General features: G+C 42.2%; 1 protein-coding gene across 1 annotated transcript in view; it reads right to left on the reverse strand.

Annotated features, from left to right (window-relative positions):
- Nucleotides 1-3289: 3289 nt before the first annotated feature.
- Nucleotides 3290-16380, reverse strand: part of mpp2a (membrane protein, palmitoylated 2a (MAGUK p55 subfamily member 2)) — a 27229-nt gene continuing 14138 nt past the window's right edge. Inside the window, exons 4-13 of the mRNA XM_036590527.1 lie at nucleotides 14918-15070; nucleotides 13983-14138; nucleotides 12679-12906; nucleotides 9880-10011; nucleotides 8264-8366; nucleotides 7972-8040; nucleotides 7016-7177; nucleotides 5843-6045; nucleotides 5561-5689; nucleotides 3290-4089 (exon numbers count right to left, since the gene is read on the reverse strand). Of these exons, the coding sequence (XP_036446420.1) occupies nucleotides 3913-4089; nucleotides 5561-5689; nucleotides 5843-6045; nucleotides 7016-7177; nucleotides 7972-8040; nucleotides 8264-8366; nucleotides 9880-10011; nucleotides 12679-12906; nucleotides 13983-14138; nucleotides 14918-15070 (1512 nt within the window). The 3' untranslated portion in view covers nucleotides 3290-3912. The remainder of the gene's footprint in view (nucleotides 4090-5560; nucleotides 5690-5842; nucleotides 6046-7015; nucleotides 7178-7971; nucleotides 8041-8263; nucleotides 8367-9879; nucleotides 10012-12678; nucleotides 12907-13982; nucleotides 14139-14917; nucleotides 15071-16380) is intronic.

Genomic DNA, 16380 nt, shown 5'->3' on the forward strand with positions numbered 1-16380 from the left:
TGAACTTTTTAGAGATTCGTTGAAAGTTTGCATATTATGTAAATTCTAGTGCTCCTTTTTACACTAAGCAGAGCCTCATATACTGATATATATAGATATATATATATATATATATATATATATATATATATATATATTACTTTTAATGTAAGTCAATGGAACCAGATGTTTTTCCAAGTCATTTTGGGTCGTTTCTTTTGGTCCATTCATCATTAAATTTACGCACAACATAAAGAACAACAACAGGTATTTTCAAATTATGTCAAAAACTGAAAAACATCAAAAATGGAGATACAAGGTTTTGTTCCGACAGCGGCGATATGTTTTTGCTACACATGTATGTTTAATGAAGCTGTTTAAAGAGCCCATAACCCGAACTTTATTCAGACATAGTTCACCTTTACATGCCCAATTTTCATCCTCTCCCTTAGATTTAAACAGGCTGTGCTTTTAAGGATGATCTATGTAAATGAGCTCTGGTCTGATTGGCTGCCCCCAGTGTTGAAAATGCAGCTCGCACTGAAACACTCTTTATAGCTTCAGTGTGAATGGGTGGAGCTAAACTGCTGTAGGCCGTAAGCAGATATATGTAAATGCGCTGGTTTTTGTGACATCACAAAAACAACGAATTCAAAACAGGCTGTTTTTGCAGCTTCGTTTCCATGTATGGATTGTACTTAAAATTTAGCATACTTTATCAAACACTTATTTCCAAAAGGTGAGGAAAATTTCGCAGTATGGACCCTTTAATTCTTTAAGTTTATAAGATCACCGGACAAAAAGTTAGTTACCTGTGACTGAAATGTACCTAATAGTGTGTAATACCCCCACGAGCACCAATAACAGCTGTGATTCGATTTGGCCTGGACTGGACGAGTTTCTGGATGTAGGCAACATCAATGTTCAGCCACTCTTGCATCAAAGAATTTCGCAGTTCGGCCAGATTCGTGGATGCCTTTACTGGCGTCTTACTCGCTGTTCCAGGTGGTCTCACACATTTCCAGGAGGATTCAAATCTGGGGATTTTGTGGGCCGGTCCAGATGTGTGTACCCTCCTGAACGTTCATCATGCCAATCAGTCACATTTGCAGCACTGTGAATGTGAGCACTGGAATACAGGGAAGGGAATGTTATGTTCCTCCGTAAGATAAAAATGCACAACCTGGTTGTCCAGCAGCTCAATGTAATCACTGTAGTTCAAATCTCCTGTAACCTCAACCAAAGGACCCATTTCTGCGTAATTAAAGCACCCCCAGATCATCACAGAGCTCCTCCAGCTTGAACCACACCTGCACACAGTCCTCATTGAAGGCTTCCTGAGGCCCACGATGAACACGATGCTGAGCATCACTCACATACAGGCAGAAACAGAGAGTCATCTGACCAGACAACACGTTTCCAGTCAAGAACAGTCCAGTATTTGTGTCTCTTCGTCCACTGCAACCGGGCAACTCTGTGAGCAGAAGCGAGCGAAGCCCTCTCGCGTGCCGCTCTGCTCCAGATGTTCATGGTGTGCGGAGTGTTCTTTCAGAAACTGGTTGTGAAGAACCTGCGTCGACCTCTAGAACCAATTCTTCTCTGGAAGTGAAGTGATTTTTATCCACAAGCCATTTTTGTCTTTCGGCCACAGCTCTGAGGAGAATTCCCTGTAGATTGGGATTTCTGCCGCTGCTGGTCGACCCGTATGACCGTACGCTTCGATACACCTGCAAATTCATCTACTTCCTTCATGTTGTGGCCTTTGGCGCCCAAATACTATCACTCCTTTTGGCCAATCATTAAATCTGCTTTGCGACTCGTTTTCCACACATAGAACTAGACATTCACTGCACTGTACCACCTTTTCTCAATCTATGAATCCCGTCGCACACTCCACAGGTATTTATAGCCCAATCATCCTCATGCAACGCCATCTGCTGGAGCCTGAAGTTACTACCACATTAAACAGGCAAGGTGACTAATTTTTGTCCTGGGAGCTTATTTTTAATATTTAAAAGGTTTGTTATTGGTCAGTTAGGTCAATTTTTTATTGTTCAAGCTTTGCTAACTGTAAAAATAATCAATACACAGGCAATAGTGACAGCCCTATCTTATATATTGATGAATCATCATGTCTAACATCAGATCAAGCACATAGCAATGAGTCTCAGATACATGACGATGTTCCTAAGCAGAGAAATGGACGATTTAACTCCACAAAGATACATGCAGTGAGCAAATACTTCACAAACAGCATCTCAACAGATCTCAATAGAAACATCTCTAGTGCCATGCTTAACATTGTTCTCGTCTCTATTACTAAGTCCGTTCATGATCAGTGTAATATAACAGACGTTAAACACTGGCTCGAGTTTAGCGTACATTCAGGTTAATGTGATGCAAGCTCAGTGATTTCATTCTGAACACAAGACACGATGTGAATGGGTTTAATCTATCACTGTATGCTTCTGTACACTCACTGAATATCTACACGCCATCGCTGAGATTTAAATACGAGCCTGCAGTGGCTGCTTATTAAAATAAATAATGCTATGCTATGTGGACGTCTATGAAACTGGGATCCAAAAAAAGAAAACATAAGGCGTTTGCACAAAATAGAGCCTTGTAATAAAAATAGAATTTGGCAGAAAAACACCAAAAACATAATTCTTATTGCCATGTTTGAGGATGGTTTGAGCTGCGGTGAGAGGATCTGGACATTCAGGCATTCTGGCGAATGTCAGCTGTTATGATGACTTCTTCTCTGATTTATAATGTATATCTTGTGTTTTTGCATTTGGCTCTTGTGGAGCTGGATTAGTTCTACCTGAAGAGACACTATAATGTGAGATATTACAATAAAGATCTCTGCTTTTAATCCAGTTTTAATCTACAATATGTTTTTTGTTTACAGTCTGAGAGTAATGACCATGTAGTGATGAATCTGCAGTGTTATTAGAGTCACAGCTGTTAATCCAGTATGAATCTGCAGTGTGTAGTTTTACAGTCTGATGGTAATAATTGTGGAGCGATTTTAATCCAGTATGAATCTGCAGTGTGTGTAGTTTTACAGTCTGACAGTAATAATTGTGGAGCGATGTTAATCCAGTATGAATCTGCAGTGTGTGTAGTTTTTACAGTCTGACGGTAATAATTGTGGAGCGATTTTAATCCAGTATGAATCTGCAGTGTGTGTAGTTTTACAGTCTGACGGTAATAATTGTGGAGTGATTTTAATCCAGTATGAATCTGCAGTGTGTGTAGTTTTACAGTCTGACGGTAATAATTGTGGAGTGATTTTAATCCAGTATGAATCTGCAGTGTGTGTAGTTTTTACAGTCTGACGGTAATAATTGTGGAGTGGTTTTAATCCAGTTTGAATGGCCTCCTGCAACGTGGCTAACAGGCACAGCTATGTGGAGTGTTGTTGTTAAACACATATTGTGGTGTAAAACTGACATAAATATCCGGGCTATGATTTTTCAATCTGGGCTATCAGTGGGAATCTGGGGAAATTAAATCAGATACTTCATCCTAAACAAATCGACCAATCAAATGGCACATATTACAATGCACAACCTCCTTTGTTAAAACTAATCCAGCTCCAATAGAGCTTTAAATATCTGCTGTAATGCCAGACTGAGTCTGCGAGAGCAACGTTCAGGATGTTTTTACCCAGCCCTCCTATTTCAAAACAAAACTGAAATGAACTGTAAACCATATAACAATGATGTTTGTGACATTCTGCTGCTCAACAAACACATACAGTGTGTGAGCATCAGTAGTGTATGAGCAGGGAGAGCAGAAACCACACCCACACACCCAGCACCAGAGCTCCTGAACCTGTGAAATCTCCAAACGCTCAGCTAATAAATTCAAATATTCCTCTCTGTGAAGGAACCAAATTGCATGATGAATGATGTTTTTTTGTGTCTAGAACACCCAGGTGACCGGTACCCACTGCTGCTCGCCACTGAGTTTCTTCATAGACGCCTTCAGGCTGCGGTACGTTCCGTCCAGGTTGTCGTTTACGATGGTGAGGTCAAAGTAGTGTTTGTACGCTCTCTTAATCCGGCTGCTCTCCTCCACTATCCGATTCAGCTCCGCATCCTGCAGGTAAGGAACATTAGGACGGCTTTGTTAACCCTTTCAGCAGTGTAATGTTTTTGGCATGTAAACAGTTTAACCATGAAAACAAAAGCACATCATTTGAACGTGAGCACATTCTAAACTCTTAACCATAGGTATGCACAAACCCCTAGTGGTGGAACAGTGTAATTACGATTAAACTGATTATAAGAACTTCATTTCCGCACAACTGACAGAACGACAGCTAATCTAGGTTAACAGTATGTACTGATGTAGTTAGTCTACCAATATAAAGTCAGTGTAAACATTCACTGTCATGATACAGACAGAGCTGTTGTTGCTTTGCTTGGGGCTTTCACATATGTGGGTTACACTGGGAGTGTTTTTATGGTTTATAATTCTCAATTTCTTTATCAGAAGGAAAAAGACAATTAAAACTATTTAAAAAAGTTACATATTAAATGTAAAAAATGTAATTCTTAAATGTCAATATTTGACTTTTTATATGTATAAATCCCATATACTGCAGTAGTATTTGACAGATATACTACTACCACTACTACTACTACTAATAATAATAATGCATTTTATTTATAATGCACCTTTCATTTAGGTGGAAATCTCACATAGTTACAAAGGTAATTTAAGTACAGTGATAAAAGCATAACATTTAGAAAAAGACAGTATGTGCCTAAATATATAAATAAATAAATAAATAAATAAATAAATAAAATAAAGCAGAAAAACTACCAGAAAAAAAAACCCCTCTAAATAAAAAACACCTCCATGCCATACTCAAGTCAGGCCCGCTGCACAATCCTATCCAGCCCACAAAATTATTTAAATTCCCTATTAATATTAGCCCATTTCACCATGAACTGCACTACAGTTCCCAGCATGCACTGCAACATAATGTGTGCTCCCAACCCCTCCCCAGCAACGATCTATGGGACAGCACCACAAAAAAAAATTAAATAAAAAAAATAAAAGTCAGGTGTCCAGTTCAGGTGAATGTTTAAAGAGGTTTAACCGTTATTCTTAGTCTATTGTTGTAAATAAAACACTTTGTTTTGTTTAAAATCATTTTTCAATCGTTTAAGAATTCAGTGTCTGTTTTTTGCCATTGTAGTTTTGGCATATTTTGAATAAACACTGGCCAGTTGAGGTCATGTCAAAATATGAAGTAAAAAAAAAATAAAAGCACAGCTGGACCACAGATTTGTTGAGATTTTTTAATATGACCCTATTAGTGGTTGAGTTTGACACCCCTGCCTTACTCAGTGTCACATAATAACATTTAATAAAATCAAAACTGAACCATTTTCAAGCCATCGGTCAGTAAATGTCAAACCATCTAACAACTGATAAATAAAACAGTGCTGCTAACTGGGACAGTGGAGCTGGTTAGCATTAGCATAGCTAGAATGATAACAGCTCTGCTCACTACAGAACGTTTGAGTTACGTAGCCACTGCCTGGTCTGAGCCTCTTACCGTTAGCTGCTTGGTGACCACGCCGGACTCAATGCCTGACCTGTTCATGGCCTTCAGGACCTCAAACTCAGGGGCCTCGATGAACACCACGTAAGGCAGGAACTCAGACGTCCTGAGGACCTTCAAGGCCTGAAACAGTACACCCACAATTAAGAAAGAGAAGCAGCATCGCCCCCTACGCTTTCTGTAATGTAATTACAATCTGTATGATGACTGCATCTACCATATGAACACCATACAGCATGACAGAACACTTCACTGACCCTGTGTGGACGCTCTTACCTGCGGGTTGACGTCCAGGATGCAGATGCGTCCGGCCTCCACCACCTCGTGGATGGAGTCGATCTTGGTGCCGTAGAGGTTTCCGTCGTACTCTCCGTGCTCCAGGTAACGACCGGCTTTAATATCTGCGTCCATCTTGCTTCTGGACGTGAAGGCGTACATCATATTCTCCCTCTCACCTGATTTGGGCTTCCTGGAGGTGTCTGAGGCAGAAAAGGTGGATTTTTTTAATTAAAATATCAACTTATCCTGAAAACACTTGTTTTATTAAATTACTCATTATTTCACCTTAAAAACACAAAATCAAAATGATAAAAATAAAAAATAGCAAATAAGTCACTATTTCAAGGTATTATGTCAAATTCTTGTAAGTGTAGTGTTTGTACTAACAGGGAATGGTGTGTGGAGGTTGTGAGAAGGCTGTATGGAGGTTGTGTGGAGGTTGTATGGAGGTTGTGTGGAGACTGTGTGGAGGTTATGAGGAGGTTGTATGGCTGTATGAAGGTTGTGTGGTTGTATGGAGGTTCTGTTGGGGTTGTGTTGAGGTTGTATAGAGAGTTGTGTGGAGATTGTATAGAGGTTATGAGGAGGTTGTGTGGTTGTATGAAGCTGTGTGGTTGTATGAAGCTGTGTGGTTGCATGGAGGCTATGTGGAGATTGTGTGGAGTTGTGTGGAGGTTATGAGGAGGTTTTTTTGGTTGCATAAAAGTTGTGTGATGGAGGTTGTGTGGACATTGTATGGATGTTCTGTGGTAGTATGGAGGTCGTGTGGAGGTTATATTGAGGTTGTATGGTTCAAAGAAGGTTGTGTGGTTGTATGGAGGTTGTGTGGAGATTGTGTGGAGATTATGAGGAGGCTGTATGGTAGTATGGAGGTTGTGTGGTTGTATGAAGGTTGTGTGGTTGTATGAAGCTGTGTGGTTGCATGGAGGCTGTGTGGAGGTTGTGTGGAGGTTGTATGGGGGTTGTGTTGAGGTTGTGTGGGGGTTGTATAGAGATTGTGTGGAGATTGTATAGAGGTTATGAGGAGGTTGTGTGGTTGTATGAGGTTGTGTGGAGGTTGTGTAGGAGGTTGTGTGGAGGTTATGAGGAGGTTGTGTGGAGGTTATGAGGAGGGTGTATGGTTGTACGGAGGTTGTGTGGAGCCTGTAAGTATAGTACGTTTGTACTCACAGGGAATGGTGGTGCCATAGTGTTGCGGATCAGACACCAGCAGTTTGTTCTTCAGGCTGCGCCGGCCCACTCCCTGAGCTCCAATCAGAACCAGCGTTTTCCTCCGAAACGGCGGCACCCGCGCCACCTCCTCATAGATCAGCAGCTCATGCCTGTCAAATTCTGAGAAAAGAAAGAAATGAAGGGGTGGGTGGGGTGAACAATTAAATAATTATTTAGAAAAATGAGCTCAGTATTTTTCAGAAAATAGCTCATTAATCTGATCAAAATATTGAGATAAAACGATCGTAGGTCATTAATAAATGAGATCTGCAATGAAGGGCTAATATTTGGCAGATCAGATCAAATCTCAGGCTAATCTGAAAGTCCAAATTCAGCCACCAGCATCAGATTCAGGGTGTTTGTTCCAGAGTTAAGCTGCTTCCACACTGAACACAGTGTGAAGCCACTTGTTGAGCAGCGAGAAAGTTACACAGACGTTCCTTTTCCAGACGGATAAATAGTCACATCAGTCACTCTGCTCAATGAACATATAATTTATGAAAGTGCACAGTATATTTGTTTATCCTCAACAGCTTTCTGACTTCTGATTAGGAAAAAGTTTCAAGCCTGGACGACCAACCAGGAAAACTGTTTGTTTAACTAGTATTTCATCATGAATTAAATTAAATAAAAAATAGCACTTTTGAGTTTGTATTTGGTTTTCTGTTCAGTTTTTTTCTTGATTTTTCATGGCTTATTTCACTGTATTTTGCCGCGTGTATTCTCTAAATACGGCGCCGCTTCAGTGCAGCGTCCGAGACTCTGCTGCTTCGCATGCGCAGCCTGACCAGTTAACATGGGCACCGTAATGAAAAGCAAGACTTTCTGCCTCGCTTACGCCACACGGAAGCAGTATGTGTGAATCAGGCCTTAGGCAGTTTGGATAATCTGTAAAAAGCGGTGGAAACTCAAACCTGCATTTTTGGTGGTCAAATACATCATTTTCTTCTTCTTCTTGTTCCCAATTCCGCTGCACAGCGTCCCTGAGAAACACAGCACCCCCTTCAGTCGGACTCATATATTTACTGGAACTAGTAATTAGGTCACACTTAATTTATTTTTTGGGGGGTCATTTTCTGACCCAAACATTAGACATGCATTTTAAGAACAGCATTTACAGCAGAGCGCCAGCCTGAAGTCAGAATAGAAGGAATAAAGCCATGTGATGAACTGATGTAGTGTGCAGTGTATGGACTCAGGGTAAACCTGCTGGCGGGAGCTCCACGTCTCTCTTTACGAACGCTTTCCTCTTCTCCTCCAGAAGCTGACTGGGGATCAGTCCTGCGCTCCCTCCCTCCACACGCTGAGCCTTCAGGAAAACACAGAAATGACACAGAAACCTCAACAACTAAATAGCAGATCTATCAGTATTTATTAGTCCACTCTTTACTTTTGTGCCCCTACTGTCACTTTAACTCTTCCACCCTTCCAATCTTGAAAAAACCGGCCAGTTACAGCTGTGTCTTCCCAACATCAGCTGTTCTCACAGATCTCACTGACCTTCTGTCCCTAACATTCGCACAAGAACTACCCAAACACTCCTCAGCTGCCTTACACATTTTCTCTTATGAGCATCTAAGGCTGGGCTCATCCTACACCACTTAGAATCCTAGTACATTTCTAAAACAGAGCATCACGAACTTCAGTTTGTCACAGAATTTCTCGTCTTTTTGTCGTGAGGCACTCAGACTAGACGACAGGGCAAAGAGAGAGAATAACACGCATCACGAGTTTGGGCTACGAGTAAAAACTCAAACTCCCAGATCTCCTCAGATCACATGACACAAACAGAGCTGAACTCACTGGACCTGTTTGTGCTTTTATGCACAGCGAAAGCACAACTGGGGATGAATATGTGGTGAGAAACGCTGACATCACAGCGAGAGCCGGAGGAGTGGATCCAACACTATAAACATGATATCTCTTATCTGCCTGTGTTTTACATACAGCTCTTCTGTCTCTGCTCCACTGTTCAGACAGCGTGCCTGCACATCCTGTTTCTACGCTCTGATTGGCTGTTTGAATCACTCGTTGAGTAAATCTCTGAGCTTCTCACGCTACAGGACTTGTGAACGTTTTGAGTCGTACATATCAAACATGTTTGATAATATCAGAGGGTCTCAATCATTCAGAGTTCGACCGGAGGGCTGAAGATTCACTCGTTTCTCCTCTCACACTACAGATCATCAGCACCGTCAGTCACTTCTGAATGAGCTCCCGACCTGGAAAATCGCTTCAGAGTGGGAAAATATGTCGCAATGGGCAAATCGGGCTTGCAATTAAGCACAAAACCGCGTAGTGTGGCCCCAGCCTAAAGGAGATGGCTCAGAGGACATTAGATATAAGATAATCCACTTGCATAAAATCAGACAGCTAAGATGTACAGATGAAAAAAGAGGAGGAAAAACAACACAGCAAACTTAAACCTAAACCTGATCATCCTAGGCTAAAGCATACTGCCGAAGCAAGCATGAAAAGTGTTTATGGAAAAAGAATGGCTTATATTTCTACCATTGGAATGGGTAGAAAATGACAAACCCCACTCTTTTGGGGCCAGAGTCTCACTTCTGCAGCTTCCCAGTTACGGCTTTTGACCAGAGCTGGATCTTCAGCGTAAAACGCTTTCATGATGATAATGTGCTAAAGGCTTGAGGCAATTGCAGATAGCAACAGTTGCTCAGTAGTGATTAGAGGGCTTAGAAAATGAGGCAGAGAGCATAATGATTGACTGGCCATGGGAAAGTTTGGTCCTTCCCCAAATTTCAGTTGTTCCAGAGCGTCTGTTGCTGAGACTATGGTCCTCCTCATTTGGTCGGCTGTACCTGCCACCAGTTGACGTCCTCCTGGTTGACAATCTGCAGGATGTCTCCGGTACAGAACTGAAGCCCCGCCTCCTTACAGGGGACCAGGTTGTCATTGGCCGGATCATAATCAAAATGGCACTTCACAAAGACCTGCAGAAAAAGATGCTTCAGTTATTACAAGACAAGATAAGAGAACACACATCATAAACTGTGGAGACATCTTGATTTTTGTAGAAACGATCAAAGTTGAGTTTATCACAAAGGAGCGAACACTTTTTATTTGAGAGGATCATCATGCTTGTTTTATTTCAACTGTAAGTATAGCTGTAATACTTTAAATTCATTGTTATTTTAGTTTCCTTTGAAACGAAAGAGTTAAAGTCTTGAAACGGCCAACGGAAAACTGTCCAATCAGGATTGTTTTCTCTGTGGTATCTAGGCAGACAAGCAAGCTCTCTTGTATTAGGACTTCAAGAGCTGGGTGGCACCAACTTTGTGAGGAAAAAAGCATCATTCTAGCCCTTCCGGAAGTTCTAGATCCGTCACTGACTATGAGCTGTAGTCTAAGCAGGTTCCAGGTAGGTAGTTGTTAGGAATGGAAAACAGCGGCAGCAGCTCTAAGCCAGAACTCTTTACTGAAGGAATCACTGTAAAACCGATACTTACAAGCTCAAATATTCGTTAGCGTCTGTTAGAAGCTTCAAATAAAACACATGGAATGACTTTTACCAGCTTAAAAAATCTGCGTTTAATCTAGAACTGTCAACAAGATGTTCCTGTGCACCAGTGTTAGCTTAGCGCTAACATACTATTGGAAATTGCATAGGGGGGCTAGCAGAAATCAGCATAGCACGGTAGGTTTGTTTTCTCATTTTTTGAAAAGGTTTTGACATTTATAGGACAAACTGAAGGCCTAGCTCCAACGGTCATGACTCTCCACTGATAAAACCACATATTTAAACTCTACTGGTCTAAATGTGCCCTGCGATGGACTGGCGACCTGTCCAGGGTGTATCCTGCCTTCCGCCCAATGACAGCTGGGATAGGCTCCAGCGCCCCACCGCGACCCAGAAGGATAAGCGGTTTAGATGATGTGTGTGTGTGTGTGTCTGTGTGTGTGTGTGTGTGTGGTCTAAATGTGCTTTAACCATCTGAAAGGTTTGACCGCCGTCATCACAACAAAGGGGATACAACGAGTGGCCTTTGGCTTTTATCTGCTGTTCCTTCAGTTTTACAAGAAAAAGATGGAACTAACAGCTTTAATCTGTTAAGTTACAGCAAAGCAACAAAGAAAACACTCATTTAAAAACAATCTGCTAAGCAAAGGTGCTTTTGATGGGCAGCTTACGTCACGAACACACAAACTGTGCTATCAGACTGATGATTCAGCTCATTATTCTTACTATTCAAAGGCAAAAGATGTTCAAAAATGATGAGGCGAGTCTGTGTGCGATGTCCCCCGTGTAACAGTAGGTCTGGCTGTCAGTGATAAAGCTCCAGCTCCTCTGAAGGCTGCACAGGGATGCTCTCAGTGACGTGGCCTGTGACGCAGTTCAGCTTCCCTCAGCCCATCCGCCCACCAGCGATACAACCAGTGCTGGATCTCACAGCACAGGGATGCTGGGAGCTCTCCGCTCCGTCTCCATGGCAACCAGGACGAGAAAGCAGCAGGGAGTGGGAAGCGGTACACACACTACAGGCGACATCATACGCTTCCTGTCCCTGTCCTCTCGTCTCTCGGCGAGTTTCTGAAGCCTCATTAACCAAACACTGTGTCTTACTGCCAGACAGAGACGCCAAAGCGCCAGACTGAAAAGCAGCTCTGCAAGCATTAACGCAAATTGCATGTCTAGCTACTGACCACTCTAGTACTGACCGGCTGGCTGTATGATTGCACTGTTTTCCACCTTGAAATGTGCAACCTGCACCTCCATGCAGTGAGAATGAGCCCAGAAAGAGTGAGAGTTTCAAAATGTTCACTCTCAGGTTCATACGGTCCATCTATGGAAATTAAGCCATAAAAACAGCCTGTTTTCAACTCCTCTTGGTTATGACATCACAACCACGAACATATTTCCATATACAGTAGTTTAGCTCCGCCTATTCAGCCTATAGCTGTTTAGCCCCACCCATTCAGCCTACAGCAGTTTAGCTCCGCCTATTCAGCCTATAGCTGTTTAGCCCCACCCATTCAGCCTACAGTAGTTTAGCTCCACCCATTCAGCCTGTAGCAGTTTAGCTCCAGTCAGTCTACAGCAGTTTAGCCCCACCCATTCAGCCTACAGCAGTTTAGCCCCACCCATTCAGCTTGCAGCAGTTTAGCCCCAGTCAGTCTACAGCAGTTTAGCCCCACCCATTCAGCCTATAGCAGTTTAGCCCCACCCATTCAGCCTACAGCAGTTTAGCCCCACCCATTCTCGCTGAAGTGATATGGCGTGTTGTTCATGCAGACAGTCTGCAGCAGAATTAATGGTGTGAAAGATTAAACGTTGTGCTGTTTCTGGCTGTTGGGAAGCAAACAGATCATTGCAGCTCCCAAAGAATCCACACATCTAAAAGGAGTGGCTAAAGCTTTTTGTTTTCCACACACAACTGAACATTTCAGGCCCAACTTAACAGTTTATACCACACTTCAAACTGGACTGCTTTTAAAAGAGGCACAATATACAGGGCAGCTCATCAGAGCAGAGCTCATTTACATACATCAGTCTTGAAGGCACATTAACAAAAATAGCCCACTTAATTCTAAGGGATAAGAAAAATGTTAGAACTGGAGAAAAATGATCTGCTATGCCGTGTCTTCAGTGTGTCTGTTACCTGTCTGGGCGGATGGGGCTCCTGGTAGCTGGGGAGGATTTTGAGCACCACGCTGCCGCTGGCCTCCTGCAGCATCTCCTGCAGAACCCGTGGGTCATCACCAACGTCTTTACCGTTCACTTCCTTTATAATATCCCCCACGTGCAGGAGACCCTGCTGGTCAATCATTCCACCGTGGAGGATCCGCGCAATCACCAACTCTCCGTTCTCCACACGAAACGTCACACCCTGAAGAAAACCGCACATACTGACCACTCAGAGCCACACAAGGTCATCTACTGGAGTTACTAAGAATCAACTACAACTTGGTAGATACACAGTAGATACTGAATAATTCAAAATAGTTACAGAATAATTCATAGTAGATACTGAATAATTCAAAATAGTTACAGAATAATTCATAGTAGATACTAAATAATTCATAGTAGATACTAAATAATTCATAGTAGATACTGAATAATTCAAAATAGTTACAGAATAATTCATAGTAGATACTAAATAATTCATAGTAGATACTAAATAATTCATAGTAGATACTGAATAATTCAAAATAGTTACAGAATAATTCATAGTAGATACTAAATAATTCATAGTAGATACTGAATAATTCAAAATAGTTACAGAATAATTCATAGTAGATACTGAATAATTCATAGTAGATACTAAATAATTCATAGTAGATTCTGAATAATTCATAGTAGATACTGAGTAATTCATAGTAGATACTGAGTAATTCATAGGAAATACTAAATAATTCATAGTAGATATTGAGTAATTCATAGGAAATACTAAATAATTCATAGTAGATACTGAATCATTCAAAATAGTTACAGAATAATTCATAGTAGATACTGAATAATTCATAGTAGATACTGAGTAATTCATAAAAGATACTGAATAATTCATAGATACTAAATAATTCATAGTAGATACTGAGTAATTCATAGGAGATACTAAATAATTCTTAGTAGATACTGAATAATTCATAAAAGATATTGAATAATTCATAGTAGATACTGAATAATTCATAAAAGATATTGAATAATTCATAGTAGATACTGAATAATTCATAGGAAATACTAAATAATTCATAGTAGATACTGAATAATTCATAGTAGACACTAAATAATTAATAGCAGACACTGAATCATTGATAGTAATCTATAACAGTAATCTTGCAGTCTAAGGGGTGGATCTAACATAAAAGTATTATGTAATAATGTTTGCATCATGTGGTCACAAGCAAGAGAACCAAGAGTATCAGACAGACATGCACACAGACAGATACGTTCCAGAACTCCTACCAGATGTTCTCCGGCCACTTTGCGGATGCCCACCATACGCACAGCATCAGCTGGGACAGGTGGGAGACTGACGGTGGGCTCCACGAAGGCCCGTGGGCTGGGGGGCGGAGTCTCACACGTCTGTGACGCCACAGAGTCGTGGGTCTCCAGGAGAGACTGTGAACCACATCAAGACACACCAGTGATAAGACTCTGTACAGTGACAGTTTGGACAAAAATCTAATTTACCAATCCCCCCAGTCATATTTCACTTACGTCCAGCTGAGTGTTACAGAAAAGCCCCCAAAACAGAACCTCATCCCCCTGTTAAGTAAGATGGACGCTCTGTGACGTTTTGGGGCTGTTAGGCCACATGGCATCATGGACAACATGAAGTACCTGGAGCTTTTAGATATATTGACTAGATCTGAAATGATTTCACTTGTCCTGATATCACTATTTGCAGTGTAGATGGTTGCGCCACTCAGGAGCTCTGAACATCAACTACTTTAAAAACGTGCATCCAGGGGGTCCCACTCCCGTCTAGAGCCCCAGAATCACGAAATCCACTCCTGGAGGAAGGAGAGTCCAGAGGAGAGGAGCTAGGACCCTGGAGGATCTGGATCTGGGCACTCTGTATTCATTCAGTCTCATCAAGCATTATAGAAGTGCTGCTTCTGTTCTAGAATGCTGTTATGTTGGCAAAGGAGGTTTCATTTAGTACTAAATGCAAATGTTAATAATTATTTTTAATGAAGTTTTTTTTATTGTTTTCAAAAATGAGACTAAACTATTAAAAATATCATTACCCATCTTAACCGAGAGTGCAGATAGTATTCTGTATTATATATAATGTTTGAATAACACTATAAGGTAACTTATTGTAAAGTCACAAAAAAACCTCAGTCATGATGAGCGCTGAGGGAAAGTAGGTGTTTGATCTGAGGCGGTTATACCTGGAAGTGTGGCTGGTTCAGGATGTTCGAAAGCTCGGCGGCCGTATTGCTGCGGTGTGTGAACGGACTCAGCTCCCTCAGGATGTCCTGAACCAGCTCCACATTATTGTCTCTGACCGCCTCAAGCCGAGGCTCCTCCGGACTCTCTGCACTCTGATGGACAAACAGAAGAGTCCCAGCTAGGGTGAGAATTCACTAAAGCTCAGATCACACTGACCTAACACTCTCCACGACCAGCAAACACCAACAAATAGCAGCGTTCTGCGAGGGGCACTATCATTATCCAACAAACACCATATTTCTCCAACAAACACCAAAATTCCCACCAAAAAACCAAATTCTTAGTATCAACATTCCCCAATATTCCCTAACAAAGACCATCATTATCCAATAAACACCATAATTCTCCTGCAAACATTATCATTCTCCATAAAACATCAACATTCTGCCGGGAAAGAAATACCATCATTCTCTAATAAACACAATGATTCACTAACAAGCACCATCATTCTCCATAAAACACCAAAATTCCCCACCAAACACCAACATTCTTAACCAGTATCAGCGTTCCCTAACATTCCCCAACAGACACCACTATGGCATGCACCCGCACCCCGATGACAGCTGCGAGAGCCGGCAGGAAGGCGGAGCCCGAGGTCTGAGCAAGGACAAACCCTGGTGAGAACGGCAGGGAGAGAACAGCACATGGGGGGATGGTGCACAAGCCCCGAGCCCCACCTCCTGGGCGCCGCCTCCGGTCCCGCAGTGAGGCCACTTTAATTTGCCTTATGTTCGACCCGGGCTCAGGGAGGACACTGGAGGCAGGGTCAGGGTTGCAGCAGCCATTAACTTTATTATCTACACCAAACCAGCACAACAAATGACACAAAACCAAAGATACGCTGGCAACTTTTCAGAAGCTTTAAGACCAGACTTTCCAGTCCTGCTCTCCCTCGAGCTTTTCAGCTCTTAGTCCTCAGTCAGTCAGTCAGTCAGTCAGTCAGTCAGTCTCTCTCTCTCTCTCTCTCTCTCTCTCTCTCTCTCTCTCTCTCCGCTCTTTTTAAAAGGTGCTCACGCTGCCAGCCAGATCAGTATCAGCTGGTTCTCATTAAGGGCACCTGAGCCGAGAGGGAACGAGAGCTCGTTACTCCGCCTCCCCGTCACCGCCCCGGCTCAGCCACCCGGACCGAATGTGAGGCAAATTAAATGGCTTTACTGTGGGACTGGAGGCCGCACCCAGGAGGCGGGGCTCTGGACTCACATCAGATAGGGTGTAATATGGTGTTTGTTGGAGAACGTTTGGGCGTAATATGGTGTTTGTTGGAGAACGTTTGGGCGTAATATGGTGTTGGAGAACGTTTGGGTGTAATATGGTGTTTGTTGGAGAACGTTTGGGCGTAATATGGTGTTGGAGAACGTTTGGGCGTAATATGGTGTTTGTTGGAGAACGTTTGGGTGTAATA

Source organism: Colossoma macropomum, unplaced genomic scaffold (assembly GCF_904425465.1).
Source record: "Colossoma macropomum unplaced genomic scaffold, Colossoma_macropomum, whole genome shotgun sequence".
In the NCBI taxonomy this organism is placed as follows: Eukaryota; Metazoa; Chordata; class Actinopteri; order Characiformes; family Serrasalmidae; genus Colossoma; species Colossoma macropomum.